The sequence below is a fragment of the Lithobates pipiens genome, unplaced genomic scaffold (genome assembly GCF_037356315.1).
Source record: "Lithobates pipiens isolate NorthernLeopardFrog02 unplaced genomic scaffold, aLitPip1_a1.2 Scaffold_8, whole genome shotgun sequence".
Taxonomy (NCBI): domain Eukaryota; kingdom Metazoa; phylum Chordata; class Amphibia; order Anura; family Ranidae; genus Lithobates; species Lithobates pipiens.
In genome coordinates this window covers 565,664,710-565,676,578 of record NW_027507903.1, presented here as the reverse complement: position 1 = coordinate 565,676,578, position 11,869 = coordinate 565,664,710, and the positions used below count along the sequence as shown (strand labels likewise).

The 11,869-nt window shown below is 44.6% G+C and overlaps 1 protein-coding gene across 2 annotated transcripts in view; it reads right to left on the bottom strand.

The window, feature by feature from the left end:
* GMIP (GEM interacting protein) overlaps positions 1 to 11,664 on the bottom strand; it is a 122,728-nt gene extending 111,064 nt beyond the window's left edge. For both annotated transcript variants that reach the window (XM_077470116.1, XM_077470118.1), the window contains exon 1: positions 11,495 to 11,664. In XM_077470116.1, coding sequence (XP_077326242.1) covers positions 11,495 to 11,516 — 22 coding nt within the window. In that variant the 5' untranslated portion in view covers positions 11,517 to 11,664. The remainder of the gene's footprint in view (positions 1 to 11,494) is intronic.
* Between the last annotated feature and the right edge of the window lie 205 nt (positions 11,665 to 11,869).

Here is an 11,869-nt window from a genome sequence, read left to right as displayed (position 1 = left end):
CAACATCAGTGTCTGACCTTACAAATGGGCTTCTGGAAGAATGGTCAAACATTCCCATAGACACACTCCTAAACCTTGTAGACAGACTTCCCAGAAGAGTTGAAGCTGTTATAGCTGCAAAGGGTGGGCCAACTCAATATTGAACCCTACAGACTAAGACTGGGATGCCATCAGGGTGGATTTGATTTAAATCACTAGTGAAAAGGCTTGATTTGAATCAACTCAATTGAAATCATAATTTTTAAAGAGCAACTGTCATCTCTGTTCCTCAGCTCCTCCTCTGACTTGCTGTTGACTCACCGACAATCCCATTCACTTTAATGGGACGGCTGGTGATGTGGCAGTGACACAACAAGGTGAGGGACCTGGCGGCAGCAGGTGAGTGGATGCCCACTAACATGCGCTGCCATGATGGATCTGAAATTACAGGTGCTCTTTAAATGTAAGGACTTCTTGCTGTTTTTTGGAATCTTTAATATTTGCAAAAAAATTAAGATTTCCTATTTAGAAGAATAAGCTTTCAGGTTAGTAAAACAGCGATATCAGAACCGATTCAATCATACAGTTTGTAGTGTACATAGATTTGCAAAACAATGGGATAAAGGAATATTCCTGAACTTTGTTTTATCCCATGGTTACTGTGACATTGTGTGAATGCATCAATGCAGTGCTTGTTATCTGAGCTTGCAGAGCTGAGATTCATTGAATACATTTACCAAAAATGGAAATATTGCAGAATATACACGTACAGCCTCATGCTACATAACTAAGCTCCATTTCATGCTGAATAAACTAAATTATGAATGTATCTTCAATAAAAAACTATCTTTAGAAAGATTTTTATTCCAACAGCTTCTTATTAAAATAAATTTGATAAAAATCCAAAAAATCTTTTTAAATTACAAAAAATCCGATTTAAATCAAAAAAATCAGATTTTTTTAAATTTCATTTTAAAAATTATTGATTTATATCCACCCTGGATGCCATTAAAGTTCATGTGAGCGTAATGGCAGGCGACCCAATATTTTTGGTAATAATATATATATATATATATATATATATATATATATATATATGTGTAACTCCCAAGGCTTAATGGAAGGTATCCAATGAAAGACAGTGGTCTCTGATCACTGTACATGGAAATAACCTAAAAACACAAAACACTCAAAAACTTGCGTTTTTTGCACATTTTCGAGCGCCGTGTGTTTTTTTTTCAGCTCGAAAGCTCCTCTCCTGAGTGTGGTTTTGGAGTTTTTTTTTTCATGCGCTTAACTCCTGAAAACGCCTCTAGTGTGCATATAAACATTGGATAACATGGAGGGGAGTTAACAGGCAGAGAAAAATAAAACTTCAAACCAGCTCAAATGATCAATGAAGCAGCTTCTTTGAGCTCCAGCGTGCATGAGACCTTCTAGTGGTGTGGCTTTTCACATGTTTGTAACATGGACCTCTGCTTTCCTTTGACTTTGAGAAATGAGGTCCTCTTGTCTCTTGGACAAACTTTATCCCGATGCGAAGTCCCAGTGATTGGGCCACTAAAGTGCGCTAAACAGCCTGGGAACCCCTTCTGTGGGTCTTGATGGGATCCTGCGGTGTTTCCTCTTTAGGAACAAAATCTGCCAGTAAGTGTCTGCGGGCTGAGGCTTGGGGAAGCCAGCTAGTTCATTCATTTCACTTCTTTGGTATTCGTAGGTGTATGTATGGGCAATAATTTATGTATTTATCTTATACTTTTGTTTAAAAGAAGGGGCGAAAAAAAACGCTTTTTCATTTTTTTGTTACCAATGTATATTTTTCTCTTTCATCTTTAAACCTTTCACTCTCTGATGCTATTTTCCTTTTCAGCTATCCTTGTTTTTGGCTATCCTATTTGTCTTCAAACCATGAGTCAGTCACCCTTTATACGAAAGACCCTCAAATTCAAAGGTGGGAGACCACCATGTGGTAAGTGAAAAAGAGTGCCTCCCTTTGCGGATTGATTTGAATTTTTTTCAGCCCCGCATGCGCATGGTCATGCTCTCTAATTTCAAGAGCCACGGAAGGTGGACGTTCTTTGGAGCAATGTAGCCCTAGAGGCCGCTCCCATTCAAGGGGAAAGTTCCAAGGGTGATGTCGGCTCTCCAGCTGTTTTGAAACTACAAGTCCCATGAGACATTGCAAGACCCTAACAATCACAGGCATGACTCCCAGAGGCAGAGGCATGATGGGATTTGTAGTTTCAAAACAGCTGGAGAGCCGAGGTTCCCTACCCCGAATCTAGAACAATGCTACCATCCCAGCAAAAGTCCTGCAGCGCCAACCACAGACAGACTGCATTGCTTCTCACAGCAATTTAAAACTTAGGAGGATATCTGAATCAGTTCTGCACCCCAAGGCAGAGGGGACAAATGCCTGGTTCCTCTCCATGGATCTGCAATCTAGCCTATATATTTTCTAACAACATTTCTCGTAATGAGATTCCTCTTGAAGCTGTCGAGAGTGAACATGGAAGTCGTATCCATTCCTCCATTTTGGCAATGAGGGCCTTGCGTTTTCGTGGCCATTCATCTTGTGAGACAGAAGCCAATTCCCCTTTGCACATAGGCAGGCCGTGGCTGCAAACAGTGGACGACTGATAGGGGAAGCTTGAGAACGTAGCCTGCTCCAGGATGATCTCTACCTTGTGGAGTGTGAGTGGGCACTTTACTAACAATATCTATGCCGAAATCTGGGACAAGTTTGCGTTATTTCTCAGCAGGACGAGATATTGACACTACTGCACCTCCGGTGACAGCTGTTCTGGACTTTTGCAGGCCAGATTAGACATGAGCCTGAGCCTATATTCCTTGAGATTGCAAGTGTCAACTAGGTTAGCAATAACAAGGCTTAACCAGTTGCCGACCGCCGCACGACGATGTACGTCGATAGCATGGCACGGGCAGGCATATTGGCGTACATGTACGTCCCTTGCCTCCCGCGGGTCGGGGGCCCGATCGGGCCCCCGCCCGGTGCCTGCGGCGGTCGGTATTCGTGCGGGAGCGATCCCGGACGAGGGGACGGCCATTCGTTCATGGCCACCCCCTCGCGATCGCTCCCGACGAATAGGAATCCCCCGTGACATCACTTCCTCTCCTGTAATGTAAACACAGGAGAGGAAGTGATGTATTCTCTCCTCCGTGTCGGTATTTTCCGTTCCGACACGGAGGAGAGCGGATCGGTGAGTTGCACCAACACTCTACACACACAGTAGAACATGCCAGGCACACTCACACCCCCCCTTTACCCCCCGATCACCCCCCCAATTACCCCTGCCCCCCAGTCACAGTGACACCAATGTCATTTTTTTTTTTTTTTTTTTTTTTTTTTGCATTGGTGTCATTTGTGACTGTAATAACTGTTAGGGCAGTTAGAGTTAGCCCCCTTTAGTTCTAATGTACCCCCCTAACCCCCCCAATAAAGGTTTAACCCCGTGATCACCCCCCGTCGCCAGTGTCACTAAGGCTGGGTTCACATTGCAGCGGTTTATGAGAACGAATGTGATTCGCACCGCACTGCAGTGCAAATCACATCCGATCTCTGTGCGATTCGAGTTCAGCCATTCGCCGCACCCGCCGCACCCGCCACACCCGCCGCACCCACCGCAAATTCGCACGGGACCCTTTTTTTGGCCCGCAGCAGAATCGGATCGCATGGGTGTTCACACCATGCGATCCGAGTTTGCAGATCGCACTGCGATATGCGAACTGATCTGGGGGTGTCAGTAACATTTCACTGACACTCCCAGCAGTTCGCATAGGGCAGTGTGAACTGCCGCCGGGAGGCATGCGATGCGGGAACCCGCCGCGGATTTGCGGCGTTTCCGCATCGCTCCAGTGTGAACCCAGCCTAATAAGCGATCATTTTTCTGATCGCCGTATTAGTGTCACAGGTGACGCTAGTTAGGCAGGTAGGTATTTAGGTTCGCCGCAGCTTTTTATAGCGCCAGGGACCCCCATATACTACCGCATAAAGCCCCCTGATTGCCCCCTAGTTAACCCTTTCACCAGTGATCACCATATAACTGTTACAGGTGACGCTGGTTGGTTAGTTATTTTTTATAGTTTCAGGGCACCCGCCATTTATTACCTAATAAAGGTTTAACCCCCTGATCACCCGGCGGGTGTCATTTGTGACTAATAACTGTTAGGGCAGTTAGGGTTAGCCCCCTTTAGTTCTAAGGTACCCCCCTAACCCCCCCAATAAAGGTTTAACCCCGTGATCACCCCCCGTCGCCAGTGTCACTAAGGCTGGGTTCACATTGCAGCGGTTTATGAGAACGGATGTGATTCGCACCGCACTGCAGTGCAAATCACATCCGATCTCTGTGCGATTCGAGTTCAGCCATTCGCCGCACCCGCCGCACCCGCCGCAAATTCGCACGGGACCCTTTTTTTGGCCCGCAGCAGAATCGGATCGCATGGGTGTTCACACCATGCGATCCGAGTTTGCAGATCGCACTGCGATATGCGAACTGATCTGGGGGTGTCAGTAACATTTCACTGACACTCCCAGCAGTTCGCATAGGGCAGTGTGAACTGCCGCCGGGAGGCATGCGATGCGGGAACCCGCCGCGCATTCGTGGCGTTCCCGCATCGCTCCAGTGTGAACCCAGCCTAATAAGCGATCGTTTTTCTGATCGCTGTATTAGTGTCACAGGTGACGCTAGTTAGGCAGGTAGGTATTTAGGTTCGCCGCAGCTTTTTATAGCGCCAGGGACCCCCATATACTACCGCATAAAGCCCCCTGATTGCCCCCTAGTTAACCCTTTCACCAGTGATCACCATATAACTGTTACAGGTGACGCTGGTTGGTTAGTTATTTTTTTATAGTTTCAGGGCACCCGCCATTTATTACCTAGTCTCACTAGTGTACCCCTAAATTTAGGGGTGTCTACTTTCCAAAATGGGGTCATTTGGGGGGGGTTTGTGCCATCTTGGCATTTTATGGCCTTCAAAACTGTAACGCCCTTAGAAAGCCTGAAGGCGGTGCTTGGTTTTCGGGGCCCCGTACGCGGCTAGGCTCCCAAAAAGTCCCACATATGTGGTATCCCCGTACTCAGGAGAAGCAGCAGAATTTATTTTGGGGTGTCATTTCACATATGCCCATGGCATGCGTGAGCAATATATCATTTAGTGACAACTTTGTGAAAAAAAAAAAAAAAAAAAAAAGTTTGTAATTTTCCCGCAACTTGTGGCAAAATATAAAATATTCCATGGACTCAACATGCCTCTCAGCAAATAGCTTGGGGTGTCTACTTTCTAAAATGGGGTCATTTGTGGGGGTTTTGTGCCATCTTGGCATTTTATGGCCTTCAAAACTGTAATAGGTAGTGAGAAGTGAACTCAAAAATTTACGCCCTTAGAAAGCCTGAAGGCGGTGCTTGGTTTTCGGGGCCCCGTACGCGGCTAGGCTCCCAAAAAGTCCCACATATGTGGTATCCCCGTACTCAGGAGAAGCAGCAGAATTTATTTTGGGGTGTCATTTCACATATGCCCATGGCATGTGTGAGCAATATATCATTTAGTGACAACTTTGTGAAAAAAAAAAAAAAAAAAAAAAAGTTTGTAATTTTCCCGCAACTTGTGGCAAAATATAAAATATTCCATGAACTCAACATGCCTCTCAGCAAATAGCTTGGGGTGTCTACTTTCTAAAATGGGGTCATTTGTGGGGGTTTTGTGCCATCTTGGCATTTTATGGCCTTCAAAACTGTAATAGGTAGTGAGAAGTGAACTCAAAAATGTACGCCCTTAGAAAGCCTGAAGGCGGTGCTTGGTTTTCGGGGCCCCGTACGCGGCTAGGCTCCCAAAAAGTCCCACATATGTGGTATCCCCGTACTCAGGAGAAGCAGCAGAATTTATTTTGGGGTGTTATTTCACATACGCCCATAGCATGTGTGAGCAATATATCATTTAGTGACAACTTTGTGTAAAAAAAAAAAAAAATTTTTTTTTTTGTCATTATTCAATCGCTTGAGGCAAAAAAATAAAATATTCAATGGGCTCAACATGCCTCTTATCAATTTCCTTAGGGGGTCTACTTTCCAAAATGGGGTCATTTGGGGGGGTTTTGTACTGCCCTGCCATTTTAGCACCTCAAGAAATGAGATAGGCAGTCGTAAACTAAAAGCTGCGTAAATTGCAGAAAACGTACCTTAGTTTGTAGATGTGACAACTTTTGCGCAAACCAATAAATATACAATTATTGACTTTTTTTTTACCAAAGACATGTGGCTGAATACATTTTGGCCTAAATGTATGACTAAAATTGAGTTTATTGGATTTTTCTAATAACAAAAAGTAGAAAATATCATTTTTTTTCAAAATTTGCGGTCTTTTTACGTTTATATCGCAAAAAATAAAAATCGCAGAGGCAATCAAATACCATCAAAAGAAAGCTCTATTTGTGGGAAGAAAAGGACGCAAATTTTGTTTGGGTACAACATTGCATGACCGCGCAATTACCAGTTAAAGCAGCGCAGTGCCAAAGTGTAAAAAGACCTCTGGTCATTTACCAGCAAAATGGTCCGGTCTGAAAGTGGTTAAATGTGCCGGAAATCCTTTTGTTTGCACAAATTTTGAAGACAGGAGGTTTCGACTACCACGAAGGAGGATCTTTCCCAGTGGAATCTGTCGGTGTTGCTGGATTTCAAATCAGTTTGACCATTTTCTCCAACAGATCAGTGTTCAGTTTATGACATTACCTACTAGGCAGTATCTATCGCAAGATCTTCAAGCAGAAGGGTGTCTGAGATTCAAGCTCCGAGAGCTTCAGAAGAAGATATTATTTTCTTTCCAGAAGGAGTAGACTTGTGTCGGGTAGATCATCTTGTATCAAGGGAAGAGACAGCCCTCCATCTAGCAGTCATCTGGGCATTGCCTAACTTTCCAGAGGATCACTCAGGAGTCAGGAGGGTCACACAAATTGGACGTGTACAGAACTTGAAGTCCCTATCCACAATTGCCCTTTCAGATCATGTAATAATTCATCTTTCCAGCTGAAATTCATAAGGGAAAAGAGGTTACCTCCTGGACTTAGTAGGTTAGGTCAAGCATATAGGGCGAGGGGTGATGAACCTCTTTCAGCAGTGGATACATACTCTCCCAGAACGGTTTCTGTCTCATGGGCTGCCCATTCGAAGGCATCCATGGAATCCATCTGCAGGGAAGTATCATTGGCCCCCCAGGATACCTTTTTCGAGTGGTACGGAGTAGATCCGGGGGTCTTGCCATTAGTGGACTGCAGAGGAAGGCGTCTTCTGTCCCATAATAATTAAAAATGTATTCGACAAATAGAACCCACCCTGTCAGCTAGTTATTTATCACTAGTATGCTGCCATGGTGGCGTCAGAAAAATAGAAAATTGTATTGAATACTTACCGTAATTTTCCTTTCCTGACACCAAACAATGGCACCATATGGACCCACCCTTGTGCATTTTCGGTATGTGGCTAATTACAAAAAATAGGGTGGGGCCTAACCTGACCTTTAATTTATGCTATTCACTGTTCCTGAGGGAGTGGAAGAGGGGTGGAGCCTATCACTTGTATGCTGCCATGGTTTAGCGTCAGGAAAGGAAAATTACAGTAATTATTTGATACAATTTTCCATTATTACAGCCAAACACTAGGTGATAAAACACTTCTTCCTTTAGGATCCAATGAACCTTAGACTTGGAAACAAGAATTCCACTTAGAAGAAAAAGTCTAATGCAAACAATGATTAACGTATATATAAAGCCAAAACTTTTGTTTTTTTAAAGTTTTGGATAGAGTAGGGAAGGGTTCAAACCCTGTATGTTCTTGTTTAGCTATCTGTGTCATATTGGTAAGCACTTCCTTCACTTCCTGACCTGTAGACACAACAGGAAATCTCTTCATAGTGAGAAAAATCACAAATGCCCTCAATGGATGATGTCCCCTGTATTCTGCTCTGGTGATTTTGGAGGGTCAATCTCCCCACTTGGAAGACAGCAATACAAACCTGACAGAGGTTCTAGACCCATCCAAAGCTAAAGAAGTAAAAAAGTTTTGACTTTAGATACACTTTAAACCCAACTCTTAGCTTGGCTATTTTCTTAAAGCTACATTTATACTTACAAATGGGCCCAACAATGATTACATGCGAGAACCCCAGGGGAGGTTCCCGGTGATTAGCTGCAGGAGACAGCCCCACTGAAAGCAATGGGAAGCTGCCGCCTCTCAAAGCTAATTGTGGGGGCTCACTTGTAATCACTCATGCAGCGATCCCCTGCAAGTGACCGGCCCTGGACGTAGACCCACCTTCTCTGTTTAACCAATCACAAAGTACATCACAAATACTTAAATACGTAAATCTAAGCTCCTGGCACATTTATATAGTTCTCAATAGTCACAAATGATATAAATCTACTTTGTATGCATCAAACCTGGATACTACTTTGTAAAAGTAGCTGTGATATCATCACTGATGTACATTGCCTGTGCAAAGAGCAGAGCTGTGGGAGGGACCCAGCATCCACTACAAACTGCGTGTCCACAGAAAACTACATGAGGGGGTGGAGATAAGACCAGTCACCCTACACAAGAAGAGAGAGCGGCAGTGACTGGTCTTTATTATAGGAAGCACCTGCAAAAAAGTATTACTGCACACATCTGGAGGAATTACACAAAGCACACGCAGATCCAACTAACAATGCAAAAATGCTGCTTGTATTTTGCTTATCCTAGAATTCACCTTTAAAGATTTAAAGTGGTTGTAAACCCTGTACAACCACTTTTCCCTACAGATAAGCCTATAATAAGGCTTACCTGTAGGTACTGGAAATATCTCCTAAACCTGTACCCCATATAAACTTGCTCCAATGCCATTGGCAGTGAAGAAAGGGTAAGATCGTGCCGTTTCTATAGTGCCCATGCCGTGACCGCCGGCTTCCGCGCGCATGCGTGGGAGTGATGTCAAGTGACCCTAGCCAGTAACAGAGCCGGAGTCCACGGCCTCATAAGGAAGAAGGGTTGAAGATGGATGCGATACATACTAGCCCATTATGCTTTTACTTTGCAGGGAACAAAGAGAAAGTAAAACCCATCAGGGTTTACTTCATCTTTAAAATAAAAATAAAATTAAGCTATAAAGAGAATCAGTCACCTTCCCTATGCCACCTTATCTGCACTCACTCGCATCTGCTTGCTTCCCATCAACTGGCACTGAGATTGGCTGTGTCGGTGACCCAGGGGAGTAATGACATCTCTCCCCCAGTCATGGGACTAGCTGCTAGGCTTGGGCACTGTCACAGAACAGCAGGTCACATTCTCTCCATTAACCTGGAAGTGTTCGATAGTCTCACCAGCTTTGGAGGTGCAAGAAATGGGGGGCAAAGTGGGTAGGGTAAGTATATGAAGAGATAGGAGATAACCTATTCATTGCATTGGCAAGGTGACATGTCTCTGAAAGGCATTCATGAAGTTCTATCCAACCTAGTTAAAGTGCCTGCTGGTATGTAATGTAATGTAAGTCGTATTATTACATTTCCTTTTGAGCCTGAGGTACAATTTTTGACTGAAAATAAAAGCCAAATAAAGCCACACACACCACCAAACACCCTCACGTAAGGTTTATTACCAATTCCCTATGACCACACACACACACACACACACACACACACACACACACACACACACACACACACACACAGGTTGGCTATATAGTGCTTATGTTAGAGTCCTTCAACTTCTATACTTGCATACCTATATGATCCCTCTACTCCCACTGCCACTCTCCGTGGAAAGGTTTTGAGTGGCTATCTGAGCTAAGAGCCTGGTCTTTGTTCCCTTAGGCCCCGTGGCTCACAACTGACCAGACAGGCCATACAGCACAGTGATGATCCCCCCAAAAAAGTCATGGAGAACTGGGGATGGTAGGCCAGGTCCTTGACTCTGCAAACTGGTTAAAATTGGCATACCAGCTCATCTTCTTTGTGATTCACAACTGGCAGGAAAGGTCAAACACCACAGTAATGATTCAACAGTAAGTCATGGGGGTCAGAAGAAGGTGGGAGTCTAGAACTGGGAAGTCCAGAACTATGGGAGCTGGATCATCCTTTCTGTGATTCACAGCTGGCCAGTGAGGCCACACAAAACATTGATGGTCCCATAAAAAGCTGTGGGGAGCAGCAGAAGGTGGGACCAGATTTCTGACTACGAGAGCTAGTTATAAACAATCTTCCTCTCTGTGACTCACAACTAGCCACTGAGGCCACACACCACAGTGATGGTCCAACACAAAGCTGTGGGGAGCAGAAGAAAGTGGGGTGAGGTTCTTGACTGTAGGAGCTGTTTTAAACTGGCAAACTAGCTCATCATCTCTCTGACTTACAACTGGCCAGTGAGGCCACACACCACAGTGAAGATCCAATAAAAATCCGTGGAGAGCAGGAGAAGGTGGGCTAGCTTCTTGACTGTCAGAGCTGGTTAAAATTGGCATACTGGCCTATCTTTCTATGACTAAAGCCTAGTACACACGGGCCAAATGTTGGGCAGAATCGGCCCATTCAATAGAAACTGTCCGACATTTGGCCCGCTTGTATGTAAGGATCATGTCTGAAAAAGGTCTGTTGACCGTCTCCCGGTGGCCGAGAGCGCTGGCCAGAGTGTTCTGGTGGTGGGGGCTGTCAGAACACAATAGCACAGCAGGGGAGATCGCTGTGCTAACATTGGATTGTTAGTAGAAAGGCTTCAACCTGAGCGGTCAGCTGGGTTAAATAAAAAAAAAGTAGTAGTGTGAGTGTGTACAAGGCTTTACAACTGGCAAATGAGGTCACGCAATGCATTGATGGTCGAACAAAAGTCTCGTGGGTTGACCAAGAGCTGATTAATATTGGCATAATAGCTCATCCTCTGTGACTCACAATTGGCCAGGGAGGCCAACACAACACATTGATGGTTCTACAAAAAGTCATTGGGATCAGCAGAATATCAGGCCAGGTTGCTGACTATGGTTTAAATTGGCATACCAGATCATCCTAGGACTTGGGTATGCATGGAAAGTGTAGTGCAATCTAATTGGTTGCTACTGGCTAATGCAACCTGCACTAACTTGGGCTGATAGCCATTTCGTAATTGATGTTCACTCCTGCTGAAACGATTTGTGGAATATAAAATTTTGGGGAGTACATCGCTCCCCCTTGCTCTTATGATAGGGTAGCAGACTCTTAATTTCTGTGCTAAACTGCTTAATCACAATAGCGAGGAAACACATTCACTAACAAAAGTGCTGCATGGCAAGTCACATGCATGCCTTACAGAATATATACTGCCTTTGTGGTCAAACCAAGTCCTCCGCTGCACAAGCCACCATGGGTTACATGACGATGAAGGATAAAGAGGAACAAGCTGTGGCAAACAAGTATATAAGCTACAGAGACACAGAAACAACGATGGAGAGCGAAAACACTGAGCAAAGACAAGTACACGGGGCAGGTTACTCAGCTTCTTACCCCCTCCTCGGCCTGTCGCCATCTTCCCAGGCCCAGATGGAGTGGCCACCCCTATCAATTGCAGAACCTGGGCTCAGTGATGTAGTGACAAACAGCCACAGCTTCCTGACAGAAGACATCACATCAGGAAGTGCAAAGAGAGAGTGCTGAGCATTGCAATCAGTCCGATGAGACCGTATATCTCATACGGAGGGGCAGGGCTCAGCTTACTGCTTATACTACTTCCTAATATTATTGAGATGCTGCACTTGCATAATTGCCCACTGTCCCAGATTTCTAGCAAAGGTCAAAGTTCTTGGTGGTTATGCTGCAATTAATCCCCCTAATTTTCAGCACTGTACTATAAAATTCTATTATATTAGTTTTAAGTGTATA